Raw genomic sequence first — 21,533 nt, 5'->3', positions numbered from 1 at the left:
CTCCTCCCAACCTCCCATTCACCCCCAACTTCCTTGCCAGTGCAGCAGCACAGAAAACAGCAAAGGCCTTGGCTCTGTGCCAGCTCTGCTCAGCAATAGCAAGAACATCTCTGCATTATCAACCCTGTGTTCTGCACAAATCCTAAACATTGCCCCATACTAGCCACTGTGAAGAAAGCTATCTCTGTTTCAGCCCAAACCAGGACATCTAGTGTTCAGAAATAAGTCTCTTGGCTTATTTTCACCATACCCTTAAGTAGTCTCTTATATCTGTTTCTTCCCCTCATCTCAAAGAAAAAAATTACTCTGCTAGCATCGTCTGTTTTTGAAAATATGCTTTGCAATGTTGATAGCTTCTTCACTTAAAACTTATACAAGTTTGGGTTGTTTTTTTTTTTGTGTAGTATATGCTTCAAAGGACCCAGGACCAAGATGAAAATGTTGCTCTGGAGGCTTGCGAATTTTGGCTGACTTTGGCTGAACAGCCAATATGTAAAGATGTATTATGTCGGCATCTTACTAAGTAAGTATTGAGAATTAGAACTAGTTATTTTAAAATAGTCATCTTGAAACTTCCAGTTGACCTTTTCATGGTTACTCTTATAGAGACTGTATCTAGGTTGCCATATGCTTAGAAGGAATTCTTGTAGCTGGTTCTTGTGCATATTAAAAATGGCTGTAGCCCAGAGATGACTGAAAAGACTTCTGAGGATTTCAGACTTGGCTCCAGAAGCAACCTAAACTGTGTTACTCATACTTTACCTCAGGCTTAACAGCCTGTTAAGTATCAGACAAATGCAAATGTGCACTAATGTGTTTAAGCTTAAATATCTCCACAATGACATTACTTGTAATATCTGGTGTACCATGAACATGTCTTGACAGCTGCTATTGTGAGCATTTCTGTGCAATGCTTCTATGTGCATAGTCATGCCAGGGGTTCCCCATTTTTATGAAAAACATAACAAAATTACAAGATCATTTAGATTTAGGAATCAATTACATATCAATTGCCATGGCAATTTAAACTTGAAAGCATGTATAATGTGTTTCTTTGTGATTCCTCAGACTGACAGTAGTATTTTAAGTTTCAAAAACTTTTTTGTTAGCTTCAAAAAGTTATCCTAAGCCTTAAAATGTAGATCCTTGTTTAAATGGGAATTGAATATCCATGTTTGACATTTAAACATCTGCATGGCTGCAGCAGTGCTAATAACTTATTTCCAGACTAATCTAAAGACTTTTGGAATAGGAAACACATTCTTCAGTGTTCCCAGTAAATGGACACCCTATTTTTGATATATGCATAGAAGGTTTCTGAAAATACTAGAGCAGTTCTGTCTGTGATTCTGTCCTTTCAGTTAAAATGTTGAGAGAAGAGATGCATTATTTTCAGCAAAAATGACCATTTTAGATGTAAAGCAACTTTTTTTTAAAAACGGTGGGTTTCCAAATTTCAGTTTTCATAGGCATTTAGAAAACAGAGAATTGAGATTCAAACACCTGCTGTACCAGTACAAGAATAGGAGTTGAAAACAGAAGAACCAATGTTATGAGAAATTACTTTTAAGCTTTAAAATATTTTTACTTAAATCCTACTCTTATAGCTCAAAATGCAAAAGAATTGTAGCACAGATCATGATTCTACCTACTTCTTTCCCAATGCACATATTAATACTAGTCACCTTCTCAGTATAATTTGTAAACCTCTTCTGGTCTATATGAACATTAACATTGCAACAGCTTCATCCTTGCTTTTTGTGGGTTTCTTTAAGGAGCTTTTAAATTTCTAGTAAAACATATAAGGATAACATTACATATCTTTCAATATCATATTTGCTGAAAGCAACTTGTTTGTTGGTGAGTCCTTTTTGACTAGGGAGCTATATAAATTTGTTGATACTTAATGATGATCTTAATTTTTTTATGTTAGATTAAGTGGGGCAAGATCTTCTAAAAGCCTGTTTAATATTTTGTTCCATTTTGTTCCTGTAGGCTTTCTTATAAAATATATAGCTCCTGCATACTTCATGAAGTATGCTGCAGAAATGCCGAGTAATGGGTGTTAATTCAAATACTTACTATTCTTTCATTAAAAGTTCAGAATGTAATTGTTGAGAATGAGTGATTTCAGCTGCTCGGAGTCACTGTCAAAGGTATTGACAAAAAGCAGGTTTTAATATGTATTTGTGAAAGTATGACTTTAACAGAGTTCAATTGCAAGTTGTATTACTTATGACATAGATGAAACATACATAGGAAAATACATGAGATCCAACTTAATAACTTGTTTATCAAGCATATTTTGGAAGTGTGAATTCTTACTGAAAAGCTTTTGACTTAATTTCTGAAAGGTGCTTCAAATTAGATTTCATCATGTGGAAGAATATCCTGGTTTTAAAGTGTAAAACTCAAGAGTTAACTCTAAAAATTAACTCTAGTTAGAAATCTAGTTAGTAAATCTAGTTAGAAATTAGCACTTTTTCAGATTTAAAAGTATTTATGAATCTCATGAAATGGAGCATTGTTAAGATACTTTGTTATCAGGCTAAGGTTTTGTCTGGGTTTTGTTGTTGTTGTTGTTGTTGTTGTTGTTGGGAGAGTGTGGTTAAAGCCAAAATTATGGACCAGATAACTGAAAACCAGATCACTTTATTTATGTGTTATTTTGACATAGAATCATAGAATCTCTTGAGTTGCAAGGGACCCATAAGGATCATCAAGTCCAACTCCCCGCTTTTCACAGGACTAACACTGATGCTCCTTGAACTCTTGTCAGGCTTGCTGCCATGGCCACTTCTCTAGGGAGTCCATTCCAGTGACCCAACCACCCTCTCAGCAAAGAAACTTTTCCTAATGTCCAATCTGAACTTGCCCTGATACAGCTTCATTCCATTTCCTCATGTCCTATTGGTGGTCACCAGAGAGAGCAGATCAGCACATCCCCCTCCACTGCCCTCCTTGAGGAAGTTGTAGACTGCTATGAGGTCACCCCTCAGCCTTCTCTTCTCCAAGCTGAACAAGCCAAGTGACCTCAGCTGCTCCTCATAAGTCTTGCCCTCCAGACCTTTAACCATCTTCGTGGCCTTCCTTTGGATGCTCTCTAATAGCTTTATATCTTTCTTATATTGTGGCTCCCACAACTGCATACAGTACTCGAGGTGAGGCCGCATCAGCGCAGAGTAGAGTGGAACAATCCCCTCCCTCGACTGGCTGGCAATGCTGTGCCTTGATGCACCCCCGGGACATGGTTGGCCCTCCTGGCTGCCAGGGCACACTGCTGACTCATATTCAACTTGCCGTTGACCAGGACCCACAGGTCCCGTTCTGCAACACTGCTCTCCAGGCTCTCGTTCCCAAATCTGTCCATACATCCAGGGCTGCCCTGTCCCAGTTGCAGAATCCAGCACTTGTCTTTGTTAAATTCCATACAGTTGTTGATTGCCCAGCTCTCTAGACTATCCAGATCTCTCTGCAGGGCCTCTCTACCCTCAAGGGAATCCACAGCTCCACCTAGTTTAGTGTCATTGCCAAACTTACTTAATGTAAATTTCATTCCTGCATCCAGATCATTTTAAAAACATTAAAGAGCACTGGCCCTAAAATTGAGGCCTGGGGAACCCCACTGGTGACCATTTGCCAGCCTGATGTGACCCCATTTGCTATAATTCTTTGAGCCTGTCCCATCAGCCAATTGTTCACCCAATCTATTATGGACTTGTCTAGCTGTGTGCTGGACATTTTGTGCAGAAGGATACTGTGAGTGACAGTATTGCAAGCTTTGCCAAAAATAAAAGAACCCCTCACATCTACTGGCTTCCCATAGTCAGCTAGATGGGTGACCTTGTTCTAAAAGGAAATTAAGTTGGTTAAACAGGACTCTCCCCTTGTGAACCTGTGCTGGCTGTGACCAATGACTGCATCATCTCTCAAGTAGTTTTCAATACATCCCAAAATAACTTTCCCCATAATTTTACCAGGTGATGAAGTGAGATTGACAGGCCTGTAGTTACCAGGGTATTCCTTCTTGACACGTATCAATATTTCTTTGTAGACTGATACCTGTGCTGGTAAATGGTATGAAATATTCAGAGATCGATATTATTCTGTTGAAGGTAAGCATTCCTTTCTTTTATACTCAGTAAGTATATCTGGTTAGCTTCTGACTTGTAAATCAGAATGATTGAGCTGGTAGGCCAGATCTGGTCTGCCATCTGTTCAATGGAGATTTAGCTTTCTGAGGCAAGGTGTGCTGTTCCAAAAACTAAATGTGATTACTACCATGTTTGTTGGAAAATAATCTGTGGACTTTCCTGTTTTGCCCCATCTCCTTCCCTGACTTTGGCAGAGCTGGGATACTTTTACCCATGAATTACTGTAGCAAAGCAGCCTGAAAAAAATTATCAGAATTAATTTTTATGCCCTTCTAGCTTGAACTACACAGCTTTTTCTATCACAACATTTTAGAATGTGTCTGTGCACTAGAATTTCTCTATCCTTCTCATTCCTTCCAATCAAGAGTAATTTCTTAAGGAGAAGGGTACTTTGTGCTTTTTTTGTGAGATTGCTTCTGTTGCTTCTATTTTCCTGAAAGTTTTCTGGTAAATACTTTATCAGAATGCAGGAACAATGGCATTTTTAGTTAGCTGAACAGCACAAGTTGGATGTGAAACTTTCACGTTTATGAAATATTGAACTAAAACTTACGCTACATTGTTAATTTCGTTGAGCAATATAGTTGCACTAGTTTATCTGATAAAACATTTTTTGACAGGGGGATGTTGAAGAAGATGAAGCTATTCCAGATAGTGAACAGGACATAAGACCTCGTTTTCATCGATCACGGACAGTAGCTCAGCAACATGAAGAAGATCATATTGAAGATGATGATGATGATTACAATGAACTTGATGATGATGATACTATTTCTGACTGGAATTTAAGTATGTCAAAGTAATGTGTAAAATGTTTTAAAATATAGCTACTTGCATAATACAAGAACCACAGTAAAAAGAGGAGTTTGTGTATAGGAGTACTGAGGCTTTGCTTTTGAATAGAAAAAGAACTATCTGCTGATATAATTGATAGTTGGGGCAGAGGGGGAGCCTTTCCGGTCATTTTTTGGCTATGTAACGGTATTGAAAAATCTAGCCTGTAAACGTATTTTGAATATGGCCGGTAGAGCTTCAAACATCTACTGGATGCAATTCAACAGAAGCTTTGGATTTTGAATTTTATTTTTAATTCTACAAGGTAGTACAAAACATGTATCACTTTATTTAAAAACTCTTACTCCTTGTTCTTAGCTTAATAATGCTTTCTTTTACTAAAGACTTAACTCTAAATCTGGTTTGTGTGTTCAATTTTTTTTCCTCCATTTGAACATGCTACTACTGACAGTCATTACCAGTAGTTCAGATGTAGTACAGGTGAATGTACCTTGAAGCTTATGAATCAAACAACTTTGAGACATATCTAAACTTTTAAAATTCTTTTTTTTTAGAAGACAAAAAGCACAAATATGTTTGTAAAGTATCTTTTTTATAGTTATAAATTTATAATGCTGTTCATGTAGTCATTGTGTGTAGATTTCAGAATTAAATCAATATTTTCTGGAAAACATAGCTGAAATGACAGAAGGTGCTCTGTCATCCACAGTTTTGATTAAGAAGATGAGGAAGCTAAAGCTGACTAGGAAAGAGAGAGAACAGAACAGTCAAGAAATCTGTTTTGATGCATGTCATCTGGACTTGAGAGAATTTGGATTATCTGAATTTCAGAATTGTGTGCCTTATTTCTTATCCAGTGTTCTATATTTGACTTCTAATTTGAACAGAGAGGAAACGTCAGCAGTCTGACAGTTAGCAGCATTGGTTACTAATGAGACCTGGTAACTACATATGGGAGCGCACCTTTTTTTCCACTAGTAGAAAGCTGAAACAGTCTAAACTGAAAGCAGCAGGTGCTGGTCTTGGGGAATCTGTGCTGTTTATTATTGTTTTTCATTGGAGATCTGCTCTGAGTTGAGGGCTCATGTTTTGTTTTATTCAAACCTGTTGGACATCATCTAGAAGCAGAGTTAAAAAAAATTGTATTTATTATCTATTCTGATAGTTCTACTTCCCAGCTGAAAAATTATCTGTCTTGTTTGGACTCACTAGCAGTTTAAATCCAATTTAGAATTTTTGCATGCTACATTTGCCATGTATATTTTGCCTGATTACCTGTTTTATATATACTTTTCTTTCAGTTGGATCATTTCTGACAGATTAAGAAGGAACTGAGATCATAAAAAGCAAATGCAGTATAAATTCTGTAATATGAGCATTCTTTATAAATCCATCTTAGCATTATTTGTCTAGACATGACAGCACCACAGCAGAAAAACAGAGTAAGGATTTCTGAATCATGTTTTGAAGTTGTTCTTTTATGAACTTTTGTGTGCTAAAAATATGAGATAAAAAACTTTCAAACAAATTTCAAAGTAGTGTTATTTGTATTGGTGCATCATGGATTTAGGAGTAAGATGTAAAAGCTCAGAGCAGAGGTCAGAGAATTTCTTTCAGCCTCTAGAGATTGATGATTTTGCCTTTTATTTTTTTGCTTTGAGACATGGATCATGTTTGAACATTTTCTTTTTAATCACTTGCTAGTATTTTTTTGTTATTTCTCCTTAATTTCTCCAGTATGTTGCATTCATGTCACAAACCTTCCCTACTTTGTAGTGTTACACCATCCTGAAATTATGTAGTGTATATAATGTTGCAATATAATGATGTGGTTCCTGTCAGTGAGTGTTTTAATATCCCTAGTGTATAAGTCCTTTTAGTGGCTATAAAAATGCTGCAAAATTGGCTTTCTAAGGGCCATGGCTTTGTTCCAGAGCACAGTGGATCCCTGTGAATTGTAATGAAATTGAAGTATCTTTCCTCCTGATGCCTTGGCAGCTCAAATTTAAAATGAGGCTCATACTGTCTAGCTACAACTGCTTGTATAATAAGCAGATTGACACTGTTAATTCCCCTAGGGAAATGTTCTGCTGCTGCTCTAGATGTCCTGGCTAATGTATTTCGTGATGAACTTCTGCTGCACATCTTGCCCCTTTTGAAGGAATTGCTTTTCCATCCTGAATGGATAGTTAAAGAATCTGGTATCCTTGTTCTTGGAGCAATTGCTGAAGGTAAGACAGCAGTGTATATCAAGTTGCTGAATTTTTGATTGGTTCTATAGAAGCTCTGTGATCCCTTCTAGGTGAATTTATTTGTGCAAGCAAGTATATGTCCTTAGCTGATTTGATTTTAGTGATTAATTTCTACATCTACTAGTTGATGCCTGCAGTTACTTACTTAATTTTTCATTTTTAAATCTGTGCATTTTTCAGAGGCTTAAATATCTTAGATAATTTCTTTTATTCCTCCCTTTCTTAACTCTGTAGCATATATTTATTGGTCTCTCATGAAGTACTACCTCAATTTGGTGCAACAGGAATATTTCCATTTCATTCAGTGTTTTCAGAAATGGAGAAGACCAGTCCTGTGACTGGAGTGCCCTGAGTTGCTTTTTGTGGATGGTTCTCTGCTTTAAATGTGCTGACTTCCATTTTTTTAAATTTACTTACAGTCTTGGCTTTTTGCCTGTATTTCCATCATCTCTGTCCATTTTGCAAACTAAAGGAATATATTTGGGTTCATGCCTGGATTATCTATCTTTTCCTACAGTGCCTAGTGAACATATGTTTCCTTTGTTGTTAGAAAGCATTTTTGTTGGTTTTGATTTCAAGTCAAGCAATGGTACTTCTGGCAAATCTCAGTGTATTACTGCCCTTGCTGATTTGAAGTGTGTAGCTTTCATTGTTGGTCAGTATTTGTGTGATATTAGGAGAAAACAAGAAAATTAAATTTCTTAAGGAATCTTTTTTAATGATGTGATGATTTGTTATCAAGGCCTAATCTTTCTCTACTTGTTTTGGTCACTCGTGAGTAGACTGGCATAAGACTTTAATTTTATTTGGATGTTCTTGCTATGCTCCATTTATTAAAGCAGAATTTCTGGGGATTGGGGAAACATTGAAGCAGAAATGTAGTTTGAATGAATGTAAAATTGATTGGGGATTTTAATTACTGTTTATGTTGTGGTTTCTTTTTAGGACTTAACATAAATTAGGTAGGCTTACTTTGTATATTGGTAAAATGTATTACTGCATGATAGAGGATAAAAATATGTCCCTTCTAGGAAATAACAAAAAGTTCTATTGTTTTCTAATTCTCATACTGTAATGGCTATATTTTTCCTTCTAGGCTGCATGCAGGGTATGATTCCATATCTTCCTGAGCTGATCCCTCATCTTATTCAGTGCCTCTCTAATAAAAAGGCTCTTGTGCGCTCCATTACTTATTACTGCATGATAGAGGATAAAAATATGTCCCTTCTAGGAAATAACAAAAAGTTCTATTGTTTTCTAATTCTCATACTGTAATGGCTATATTTTTCCTTCTAGGCTGCATGCAGGGTATGATTCCATATCTTCCTGAGCTGATCCCTCATCTTATTCAGTGCCTCTCTAATAAAAAGGCTCTTGTGCGCTCCATTACTTGCTGGACTCTTAGTCGCTATGCACACTGGGTAGTTAGTCAACCCCCAGACACATACTTGAAGCCGTTAATGACTGAGTTGCTAAAGCGCATTCTGGATAGCAACAAGAGAGTACAAGAAGCTGCCTGCAGGTGAGCTAAAGCTTAAACAAAAAGTATCATCCATGACACTGCTTTTTCATGGGAAAATATTTTAATGCCTTTATTGATGAATGTATAACTCCATTTCTAGCTCTTTGTGTATTTTATTTTTTCTGTTTAAATTGGAGTAGGTTCAGCTTCTTCTGAAGTTGTCACAAATTACTCTGAGTTGTAATAAAATGAAAACAGATAATTTGTCTCTCTTGTCAAGTTTGTTTTTAGAATATATGAATAGTCAAGCTAAAATATCTATTGCAGTAAAATAAATTATCTGTATGTGACACCTGTTTTTTTTCAATATTTGAAGTTTCATTGACCAGAGATTGACTTTTATAGGCCAATGAACAAGGTAAATACTGATGACAAAGGAAAACTATCCTATTGTTACATTAGCAATGTTTATATTTAGGTCAGGACTACCAAAACATTTGGGTTACAGTTTTTTCAAGGGATATTCCCTTTCTCTTGAAAAGAGATCCTTGGAGGTAAGATTTCCTTTTCTCCCTTGTTTCCAGATATTAAAAAACCCAGAATTAACACACCATTAAAGGAATGAGTGCACCTCTTGTGCAGGAAGCTCAGCAAATAAAGCTTTTACATGTCAGTTTGTGTGGGGCAGGAGTGTACACAGCAGACTGCCAGGAAAGTTTCTTCATACAGCAGGATTAGATCGGTAGCATGTATACATAAAAGGTTTTATAGGAATATTTTTAATATATTTTGCTCATCACAGTGTAAGAGCTGAATCTTTGTGTTCAATCGGAATAGATTGAGTTTGTCTCAGTAATATCATTTTGAAAACATACCTTGGATGAATTTGAGGACTGAATACAGTTCTTTGTTTAAACAGGAATGGGTAGTGCGGGACATTTTGGGGTGGTCTTGTTTTGTTTTTTCCAAGATACTGACTGACCTGTTTGGGGTGGGTTTTTTGTCATTCAGTGCCTTTGCTACTCTAGAAGAGGAGGCTTGTACAGAGCTTGTTCCTTATCTTGCATATATACTTGACACTTTGGTCTTCGCATTTAGCAAATACCAGCATAAAAACCTGCTCATTCTTTATGATGCTATAGGAACTCTAGCAGATTCTGTAGGACATCATCTAAATAAACCAGTGAGTATACCTTATGTTCTGTAGAAATACTCATCATATATTGAAAAACTGTTTTGGTAGTTTTTGTCGTGTGCTTTATATGTTATAAACCAGAAATGCTGGCTTCAATAATAATAAATATTTACATGTAAAATGCATAGACTGTATGTAATTTTCCCACTGCACAAATATTCCCCATTTTGAATAAACAATTGTGTTTGGTGGCTTGTGAAATGTGCTTCTCATTATTGTGACTTTTTTTTCCTCATTCTCAAAATTTTTCAGCTCAAAGGAGGTATATATCAATATAGATATGAAATGGGACTTTAAAGAAATTGGTGGAATGTGTGTGCTAATTTCTAATTACTTTTTTGTTGTTGTTGTTTGTAAACATTTTCAGTATAGCAAAGCTGCTCTGAGTGTCTTTCCAATACATCAAAGCACATCATTAGAAATTGCTTTATCCGAGAGTGGGACAGATTTGCATTTTATCTAAAAGCACAGAATCCTTTGGGCAAAGCACAGATAACACAGACAAATGTAGTGGGTTTTTTGTAGTGTACGTATATTCATTAATAGGATATACATACATGTCACGTGCATCTTATGATGGCTGTTGAAATTTGCTTTATTCCTCTATAGTGCTTCACATGACATAGACAAACTAGAATAAAACAATTTGGGTTGTTGCCATGGCATTTTACTTACCATTCAAGACTCCACACCATCAAAGGACATCTGTTCCAATCTCTCTCTGGCCCTGGCCAGCTTGACTTTTGACAGGACCAGGAGGAAGCTAAATGACAGCTCTTGGTGATGGTGGGACTTTCTTCAGTCACTTATAATATTGTATCTTTGGACATAGCATTAGCTGGCAGCATCTGTTGTCTTTTTGGATACTTTCTGGGAGCAGCAGTACTACAGGGATGCCTTGCTTAATGTCCTTGTGACTGTGACAGCAGTCGTAGGGAAGATGCAACATTTTATACAGAATTGGTAAATGCACCCTTCTGGAAGGATAGAAAATTACTTTCTTCATGGATGGGTAGTTGATTGAGGGAGAGGTTTCAGGAACTTGGGGGGTTGTAGCATCAGGGCAATGGGAGATGGTTGAGAAAAGCAGGTGGCAGATGCACAGCCAGATTGCATTGCTGGTGAAAACATTTTCTGTAGCCCCTGAGTCAATCCTATAGATTTGTAATGACCCAGGCAGCTATTAAAAGTTGCTAGACTGAAGCCAAACATGGAGGAAAATATTAATTCTGCAAAAGTACTTATGTACTTCAGAAAAAAAAGACACATTTTAAGTTCTAATATTAGACTACTTCTACATATTGCAGCAATTATTAAATTACAGTATATCAATTTTATTTTGCTGAAAAAGTAGAATATATCAATTCTTAATATATCAATTTTCTAGCTTTGAAATAAACTAGTATGCAATTGAGTGTTTCAGTAGCTGATGCATTTTAATCTTAAACAGGAATATATTCAGATGCTAATGCCTCCATTAATCCAGAAGTGGAACATGTTGAAGGATGAAGATAAAGATCTTTTCCCTTTATTAGAGGTAAATGTTAAAATTTGAATATGCTTTATCAACTTCTTTTAGGAATTGCCCCTTTTACTAAGGATGCTCCTACTAGGAAGTGTGACTATAAAAGCTGGCAGTGTTAGGTATTTCCCATTATGGAGAAGATATTATGACAATAGCCAGGAAATTTTGTGACTGAGGAAATGTCATTAGGTTTAGCAGAAATTTTTTAGATTTTTTTTCCTGCCATTCTTGAGTGTTTTCTTTGGTTTGCTTTTTTTAAAATTTGTTCCATCCCTGTTCTTGTCTTCTCTCTCTCTCTCTCGCTCTCCCTTCATCCCTCCATTAAAGCAATTACTGACAGGCTGAAGGTATGAACCAGACAATGTAGTCAATTCTCTGTACTTTCCAAGTGTGAAGCAGGAAAACACGTCTAGAGAAATTTGTTTCATAACACTTGGGTAGTGTTAGGGCCTGTACATTGTCAGGATATTGAAGTTTAGTGTAAGTGCTAGCTGAATTATAGTAACTGTCTTCATACGAACTGTCTTGGCCACTTTAAAGAAGATGCTGCTCCTGAAAAATTTTCTCAACTGACATATGTAAGAGAGAGTAACAATTAGCTGATAATTGCCTTGGCTCAGCTAATCTTTATTTTATTCCAGTGCCTGTCGTCAGTTGCTACTGCCTTGCAATCTGGCTTCCTTCCATACTGTGAACCTGTGTACCAGCGTTGTGTAAATCTGGTGCAGAAGACTCTTGCACAAGCCATGGTATTTTTCTATTGCTATTCCAATGTTTTCAGAATATCTCCTTAAACCAATGTATTAACTATGTAAAGTTACAGGTTTGCAGAGATATTTGTAGTATTCACTACTGAATATCTAAATGAAGCTGCAGTTCTGAAACTAATTTCTTGTTTGTTTGTTTTGCTTGCACTTTTATGTATATCCCAGAGAAAATCTAATACTCATTTTGAAAATGCATAATTGTTTGTTGCAGTTGCACAATGCTCAGCCAGACCAATATGAGGCTCCAGATAAAGATTTCATGATTGTGGCTCTTGATTTACTCAGTGGTTTAGCTGAAGGACTTGGAAGCAACATTGAACAGCTAGTGGCTTGCAGCAATATCCTGACACTAATGTACCAATGCATGCAGGTGAGATGAGTAACCTGTTTAATCCAAGAATTTTCTTTCTTAAGAGAATCGGAAACACTTCTAGAACTGTCAGGTTTTTTTCTTCCTCTCTTTAGGATAAAATGCCTGAGGTACGGCAGAGTTCTTTTGCATTGTTAGGTGATCTGACAAAGGCGTGTTTTCAGCATGTTAAACCTTGCATCGGTATGTTTCTTTTACATATTAAATAATTAACTTGTTTTACAAACTCACAAGAGGCTGGTTTAGCCATTAAGTTCTCTTTTCTGTGGCTTGCCTTGTCATGGTGTTGTAAGTTTTCATTTTCCTTTATCATCAAGGGTGTGTTTGTTTAAGATGTGCGGTTCTTTTTGTAGACAGTGCAAAAGTGCATTTTGCCGCTTGATTTTTATAATATTAACATGCTTCCTGTTGTGCTGGAATACAGCAAAACAGATGTACTTAGACTTCAATTAGAACAGTTGCTTTCTTTGGTAAATTCGAGAATTTGTCGATTTTTTTCTTCTACTAGAATCTATGAATGCTTGGATAGGCTTGGAATTTAAATCTTAGTGAAATATTAGTCACGAAGATAGATTATAACATCTGCCAAATAAAGTTTAATTAAGGCTGTGATTTACCTTCTAGGCTTAATTGTTGTTGGCTGTTGGTTGTTTTTTTGGGGGTTGGTGTTGTGTTTGGTGGGTTTTTTGGTTTTGTTGTTGAAAGGGGTGTTTGTTTGTTGGGGGGGGGGTTGGTAATTTTTTTTTTTTTAGCACAGCTAAATACATAGCTATCCAGGTGTGCCTTTTCTTTCTTCACTTCTGGGAAGGGGATAAAAAAGGTTTCTAGAGTTACATAAGTGTAAAATCTGTTAAAATATTTTAAATCATTATTTGAAAATATTAGCATTGATCCACATTAGCATTGATCCACTTAGGCTGTATCATCCAGGTTAATCTGATATATAGCAAAAATACAGCTCTTGTTAATTCAGGTGTAATGCTTTATGAGAATTTAAATATGCTTACATGATTATTTTAAAAACTCCCTCCCCTTACAGTAATGGAACAAGATGGTTGTATTGTGTGATGAGATTTTAAAATGTTGTCCTTTCTAGCTGATTTCATGCCCATTTTGGGAACAAATCTAAACCCTGAATTCATTTCTGTGTGTAACAATGCCACCTGGGCAATTGGAGAAATCTCCATTCAGATGGGTAAGATTTTTTTTTCTTTGAATATTTGCATATTTAGAATGGTTTGTCTGGGTTGGGAGGGGTTTATTTATTTTTAGTGATGCTTTCATGTTTAAAATTTAAATTAATTTTACATTCTTGTCCTTGACAGTAAGTTCAGTGTACCAGATCTAAATAGATTATGTATATTAATGGTAATTTTCTTCTCAATGTTTCTTTTTGGCTGTTTCAGGTATAGAGATGCAGCCTTATATTCCAATGGTGTTGCACCAGCTTGTAGAAATAATTAACAGACCCAACACACCAAAGACATTGTTAGAGAACACAGGTAACCGGAAACTTAACCATTTATGGTGAAGGGAATTAGAGATTTTTTTTCTTTAATGATTTTAACAAATCAAATAGGACTTATTTTATTGCTATGTATTTGGCTTTCATAAGCAAAACCAACTGTTTTGCAGAAGCTCTTAAAAGTCTCAGTCTTGCAGAAAAACATCTATCATATATCTAGATTATTAAAGTTACTGCTTTCTCACCTTTATAACATTTTATATTTATTTATCATCTTTTTAATTATTCTTCCAATTTTATTTATGTATGCAATATGACAAATGTATGCAGTAACACTTAAATGCTTAGTGGCTTTACACCGATTTTGATATATGCATGTCCTTACACATGTGTACTGTATTTATATGTCTAGTGTTTGAAACAAATATAAATGCCATATATATAACAAATAATGATCTCTTTGAATTTACAATAATGCACTTTTTAAAAAAATCTTAATTTGTAGTAATATGCATAAAAATCTAGATCTGTGATGGGAGTTTTATGACAACATAACTGAAATTCTGTATAATTTCTATTACCTGGTCACTTAATAACAAATTTCTGAAAAGAAGTCTAACAGTGGCATGTGCATTTCTGTGTTCTGGCCAGCTGCTTTGCCTTCCAAATTGGAAGCAGTCCCCAAGTGCCTTATTGAACTGGAATTTCTGAGGCTTGTTCCTTTGCGTTTATAGAGGGCATGTTCTGGTATGAAGAGCACCTTCCATACTTCAGCAAAACTTTATTAATAATTTGACAGGTTTCTGGTTTACTATTTTACTAATTAAGAATCTTTTGGCTTTTTTTCTATTTAAAAACTGTCTTGTAAAATGATAGTCATTATAGTGGACATAATTGAAAATTATGCAAATTCACTGCTAGTTACATTTGAGTTTGAGCCAAGTATGAGATAAATGGGATTTCTTTCTATGCATATTTTTCCTCCAGTATTCTCTACACCCCACCCTCTCATTTAGCATGGAAGATGAACTTGAAGGAAAAATTGCCTAGTTGTCTGGCATATTATAGTTGCTGCTTTTTGAAATGATAATTTTCATGCTAATTACTTGTTATGAAATGCACCATGGAACAGTATAGCAATATAAATTTTCTTTCCCCCTGCCCCATCCCCCTTCATCTGCACTGATGAATGTGTAATATCTGTAGCTGAGAAACATTCATTACCTAAAAGTTTGCTTCCATCACTGCTAGAGAATTGTTTGAAGCATCCAAACCCTGACTTTTTTTAGTATATTAATAGTCACTTTAAATGCAGATGCATAACTGCAAATAAATGTCGAGCATGGTGCACTTATAAGTTTGTTGTGGGATATTGTGCTGTATGCCATTGGTATGTGCAAGAATATTACTGCTTTCTGCACTAGGTTGTTGTCTAATGAGCTATGAAAACACTTCTCTTATGGAAACATGAGACCAACTTAAGTAAAAGTACATGCATAGAAAATAATCAGTACATGCCAAGAAGTTAAGCTTTGATAGAAATTACTATTCCTTGTACAGACTCTAGCTGTGAGAATTTACAGATAAACCTTAAGTGCATTTTCATTTGAAAGTATCACTTCAAATGCAGTTTTATGTTAGATCTGCCAAAAGTTTGAGACACTGCATATTGAAATTGAGTAATGTCTGAGCAAAATAGTATGTTACCAGTGAGCTGCAGCTTTCATGGAATGGGTACATTTCAAATCATTGGTGTATCCGACACTAAACTTATTCGAGAAAGCATCATCTGCTTTATTGCATATTTCATTAAACAGTTCAGAAATGCCTGTTCGTTAGTGTTGTATAGTATGTCACTTGAACATAGGTTTTCTTTCTCTGCTTCACATAAATCTGCTGGATTTTAGTATTATTCATGTATTTTGCTTCAAGTAATTTGATACATTATTTCCCACCTTCTCTTTTTCCTAAAGATTAATCTTTTGTGAGTTGAGCAAACACCATTAAAACACACTTGCATAATGATATTTTCTTTAGTCTGGCCCTCAGAACAAAGGACCACTCTACCTAATCATTCAGAGAAGCAGTTTTGCTTTTCATGTGTCCTTATGCTTTTGTATCTGAAGTCAGGTTCTTATACAACTTTTATGAGGAAGTCTTTTCTGAACAGGAGAAATATTGGGGTTAAAAAATTAATTTTCTCCAGTCAGTTGTGAGCTAGCAACCCCTTTAATTTCTCTGCAAGACTATGAAGAAAGCAAATATTTGGGGCTCTTTGAGAGTGTTCAATCTATTTAGTGTGTATTAGATAGACCACAAGGTATTAAATGTAAAAGTGTTTATAAATGTATTTTTACTGATAGATAGTAGGCCCATTAAAATCTAGAAAAAATAAAATATTTAGGGCTACTTGATACTAAAACTGAAAATGGTTAATTCCTTTCTGTCAATAGTATCCATAATAGTACTTTTTAATAAAAACTTTGAAGTGTATGGTAGGTAAATTAACTGTAAGTGATGATTTTGAAGAGGGCAGAATGACTGCTTACATCAGAAAGCCATTGGATTTTAAATTGTGGTTTTAGGTGTTCTCTCATTTACTTCTTTAATTTTTCTTTTGCCCTGGAGAGTATACCATATATGTTACTGCCTCTTATTCAGGGGGTGGTAATAAACAGCACTGGTGAAATCTTATGTTTACTATCATATACAGATTCTGTTAGCTTCTGTTTCTGAGTTATTTGTTGTTTTTTCTTTATTTTTTCTCCTCCCCCTTATTTGCTCATGTCTTGGTTGGCGTTTCCTTCCTTCCTGCTTTCCTGCTTTCCTTCTTTCTTTCCTTCTCCCTCTTTTTTCTTTTTTCTTTCTTTTTTTCTTTCTTTCTTTCTTTCTTTCTTTCTTTCTTTCTTTCTTTCTTTCTTTCTTTCTTTCTTTCTTTCTTTCTTTCTTTCTTTCTTTCTTTCTTTCTTTCTTTCTTTCTTTCTTTCTTTCTTTCTTTCTTTCTTTCTTTCTTTCTTTCTTTCTTTCTTTCTTTCTTTCTTTCTTTCTTTCTTTCTTTCTTTCTTTCTTTCTTTCTTTCTTTCTTTCTTTCTTTCTTTCTTTCTTTCTTTCTTTCTTTCTTTCTTTCTTTCTTTCTTTCTTTCTTTCTTTCTTTCTTTCTTTCATCTCACTTTTAGATATATTTTCAGTTGGTTACAAAATCTCAATCCTTAATCATTGCCAACCATGTGACTAATCTTGTCCTATCAGGTTTGTGAGTTTTTAGTAGTGCTGTCATGTATTCTTTATGTTGTGGCTAACGACTAATTTATGCATGGGATAAGATTGTCACATGCTTGTGTGTTAAAGCTTGACTATAAAAGAGCATTTTAAAATCCAACAGAATGATAATAAAATGCATGCAAGTACTGTAAAATTTAAACTGTGCATTACTTTACTTAAAATTCAGTCTGAGGCTTGAATTGCTGTAAGGAATATGTTTCTAGACTTGTTATGTATAAAATAGCTTGCTGCTGTAAAGGTTAGATAACTGTTCTGTAAGTGGTATCTGACATAATTCATACTGCGATAGTATTATATGTTCTGCTTCTAATAATGATAGTTTCTATAAATATTTCATATATGTGTTTCTTTTGTATTTAATGGAATACAGGTCACACTTTCTAACTATATAGTGCAACAGGAAAGCAAGATTCTGTAGATGATACCTAATGAAAATATACTAGTAAAGACTGTATGCAACAAGTATCTTTCTAAGTGTTCAAAATAGTGTTTCAGATAATCTTATCAATATGACATATTCCATCAAATACTTTCATCGAGTCCTGACTTGATTGAATGAAAAAGTAATAGAATTGGCTAAGTTTTGCCCTCCAACTTACTAGGTGCACCTCTCTGCGAAACATAAGAGACAATGAGGAAAAGGATTCAGCATTCCGTGGGATATGTACCATGATCTCAGTCAATCCCAGTGGAGTAGTCCAAGTAAGATACATAAATAGATTTTGACTTCTTTTTTCTTTACTCATGTGAAATTTAGTGAAAGCAGTATATGGAGTATGAAAAAATTTAGCTTGATGTTGATTCCCTGTATGTAGTACTTGCTATAACTGCATTTTAGACATCAAGGAGGCCAAAATGGTTATATTTCAAATTATACATATCCTGATACTTCAGAATTTCTGCTTCAGAAATTATCACTTATGAAAAGGAAAAGACAGTATTGTTAAATTCATTTTTTGGTCTTATTTACAAGGAATATGTAAATAATGAACTTGGACTGTATTTTGATACTTCTATCAGTCTTTTTTATGTTGAGGGTATATTAAAAACTTGACATACTAAAACCTATTTTTCAGGTACAATCTAGGCTTTTAAAAAAAGAAACAGACCAAAACCAATAACCACCCCTTCATTCTTAAAACTTGAGTAGGGAAGATTCTCTTTCAACTTTGGATATATTGCTTAAATAGTCCATATAGACTATGGCTTACTCCTTAGTCTTTGCAGCTTAACTTAATCATTAAGGCTGATGTTTAATGGTGTAGTAGGAGGTAATGCATAGTAGCAGATGAATTAAACATAATGATTTTGGATGGCTTTAGTTTTGAACTTGTATGATAAACATTCTGTGTATCCCAGAAACAACTTCTGGCTCTGCTTAAAGAAATAGAACAGCTTTTTTCCCCAACTGAAAATGCATGAAAGTAAGTTGTGAGTGTGGTCCTGAGTTTGTTGATTGTGATTAAGATGTTTGGTTCTCAAACTTGGAATGTGTACTGAAAGAATTAGTTTGACAAGTGTGGTGTGGGAGGAGAGGAGGTGTTTTTTTGTTGATTTGGGTTTTTTTTTAACTGGGGTTCAATTTAATAAAAAGTCTGATTAAACAAAGGTATTCCTACACTAAGCTATTTCCATTTTCATACACTTAAGCATACAATTACTTACCATTATTGTCTGAATTAGCTGGAAAATAAAGGCATAAAACCAAAAGAAGTTATGAATTCGGATTTAATACCCCGCATAGTTCATAGAACGAACATCGAACATTGTTTTCATACCTATAAATTTGAGGCTTCTAATCTATGTGATTGTTTAATCTTATAGGACTTTATTTTTTTTTGTGATGCTGTTGCATCATGGATTAGCCCAAAAGATGATCTCCGAGACATGTTCTGTAAGGTAATGTTTCTAGTATGACACTATAACTGAACTGTGGTTGTTTTGGATCTTTTGTTTCTTTCTTGTTTTCTATTTCCATTATTATCACTTACTGTATATTTGGTCATGAAGGCTTTCTTGCAAGGTCATAAACTTTCAAACAAAGCATCATAAAAATCTGAAGGTTTTTTACCTATATTTTTGTGCATGCTTTCAGGTTATTCCAAAATTAGTTTTAAAAGTATTGAAAAGCTCACTTGATCTTATTTGAAAGGCTTTTCATAATGTCCAGCCTACTACATTTTGACTGCATTTGGAAGAACAGGGAGTTTTATACCACATCGAGGACTCTTATTTTTCTGGCTTTTTTTTCTTTTCTAGAAAATGAGATCTGTGTGGTTTAAGATTCCCCCCCCAAGACACTTTTTTTTTAGAAATATCTAGAAAATTGAAAATGAAAAATCTTCCAGAAGTATCCTGATCTGTTTATCTTTCTTAAGCTGAAAATAAGTTTTTGGGACTGCTTAGCCCTCCTCAGAATTCCTCTTGGATAAGCAAATCTTCAAGAAACTAATGTACAGCAATAGCCAAGAATGCATCCCTAGACAAAGTGTCAGTAGAATTTAAGCAAAAGGACTGTTTGCCTTTGTGTAAAATTTAAAAAAAAAAAAACAACCATAAAGTCATGCCCAGAAAGTAATATATTGTGTTTTGGCACTAGTGTCTTTGTTTAAAAACCAGAACAAAATAAACTTGTTTCAGTTTCATGAACAGATGCTGTTACTGTTCAATAGTGTGGCTCTCCTCATATGTTATAATCTCTGGTTTTAGGAAGGATGTATGTCAAAAGCTAACAGTCCTCTCATAACTAAAATAGAGCATATTTCTAAGTACATACTTGGATCATGGGTCAATATTGGCACTTCCTCTTCAAGTAATGCCAAGTGTGCATATCAGAACAGACTAGATGTCTGTGATGATTGTCCAAAGCAGTTTTAGTACATGTTTCTGTCCTGGTCCTTCAGTATTCAATACTTGCTTCAATAAGCTATGCTCCTCTTTTTCAGATTCTTTCCAGGATATCCATGTGGGATCTAATGAATTCAAACTAGACACAATGTTTCTTGGTCACTTGGCATAAGGACATCCTTGCTTTTTAAAGTGTATTTTTTTGTGCTTTTTGCCATGCAAGGAAGGAGACAAAGCTTTTTTCAAGTGATGGCATACAAATTTTTTAGATTACTTCCTTGGAGTGAGTTTTTATGCTAGCCGAATACATGATTACTGTAGTCCAGTTGCATATTTTCCAACAATAATTATGTCTTTTAGAAATAATGGGAAAAAAAATTTGTAGCCCCATGTCTTTCTCTTGTTAGTGGATTGTCCAGCATTTGGGTTTTGGAGTGGGTGGGTTGGTTGGTTTGTTTGTTGGTTTTGGAGCACTAGAGCTAAGAGAAAATTAAATACCCCTTCCAAGAGCACAGATACATGAGCTGCCAGTGTTGAGATCTGATACATACCCTAAGAATTGTATCACATTTTATAAAAGCAAGATATCCAAAGACTGTAGCTAAAGCTCACTTGCTAAAACTGTCCTGTAAGATAATTTTTGAAAAGTGTTCCTTTTGTTGTACCTGAACATTCTTAGCAGCTAGCTAATCAGACTCTTTGGGTTAGGAAGGTCTCTTGTGACACTGTAATGTCTTTATTGTTACATGCCTGTGGAAGGTCTCTTGTGACACTGTAATGTTATTATTGCTACATGCTGTTTAAGAACAGCTCTGCTTGAGAAAGTTGTGTTGAGGGTGAACTCAGTACCACGAGCTTTAACTTTGACATTGCCTTTTTTGTGAGGATGTTTTCATGACAGACTGTTCCACAATTGAGTACCCTCGAGTTTAAAAAAAAGAAAAGCAAAAAGCCAAAACTTTAGATACTCTGCATTATTTTCTGTTAGGAGGAGCTATTTCCCCTGCTTTTGGGGTTTTTTTGTACGTTTGCCTTTTAACCTGCTGTTTTCAAGCTAAATTACTAAGACCATTTTGACAGTATCATTCAATTTTTGTAGTTTTCAGTTAATTTATTATATTGGAGGGTTCAGACTGAAACCTGCAGATCTGATTATTTGGTTTTTTCCTCTCTTCAGCTGTGGATCCCTGTTCTTTCAAAACACAGCTCTCACAGGATGCTTTTGTATTTGCTACAAATTGACAGGCATTCATTCTGTCAAATGCTGGTGGTGACTCTGGCTCAGCTTTCCTCCCAGAACATATATGTTGAAAAAAATGTTAACACAGTAATCTTAACATATAAACTGTGTCAATTGACAAAATGTTTAGTCTAACTCTAGATTGTCACCATAGTCATTAAAACTACATATACAGATAT

At 35.1% G+C, this 21,533-nt stretch overlaps 1 protein-coding gene across 1 annotated transcript; it reads left to right on the top strand.

Moving 5' to 3' along the window:
- Positions 1-404: 404 nt before the first annotated feature.
- Positions 405-19,166, top strand: LOC103802742 (transportin-1-like; the record flags this gene model as incomplete). Its single annotated transcript, XM_009075265.1, has 14 exons — positions 405-523; positions 4,055-4,115; positions 4,775-4,943; positions 7,028-7,180; positions 8,498-8,723; positions 9,675-9,846; positions 11,309-11,395; positions 12,025-12,132; positions 12,362-12,520; positions 12,616-12,703; positions 13,617-13,715; positions 13,927-14,047; positions 17,870-17,969; positions 19,092-19,166. Coding segments are annotated over 14 exons (1,737 nt in total), but the record flags the coding sequence as incomplete, so codon positions are not given.
- Between the last annotated feature and the right edge of the window lie 2,367 nt (positions 19,167-21,533).

The sequence above is a fragment of the Acanthisitta chloris genome, unplaced genomic scaffold, assembly GCF_000695815.1.
Source record: "Acanthisitta chloris isolate BGI_N310 unplaced genomic scaffold, ASM69581v1 scaffold3375, whole genome shotgun sequence".
Lineage (NCBI taxonomy): Eukaryota > Metazoa > Chordata > Aves > Passeriformes > Acanthisittidae > Acanthisitta > Acanthisitta chloris.
Note: the sequence above shows the minus strand (reverse complement) of the source record. Positions and strands in the feature narration are given on the sequence as shown.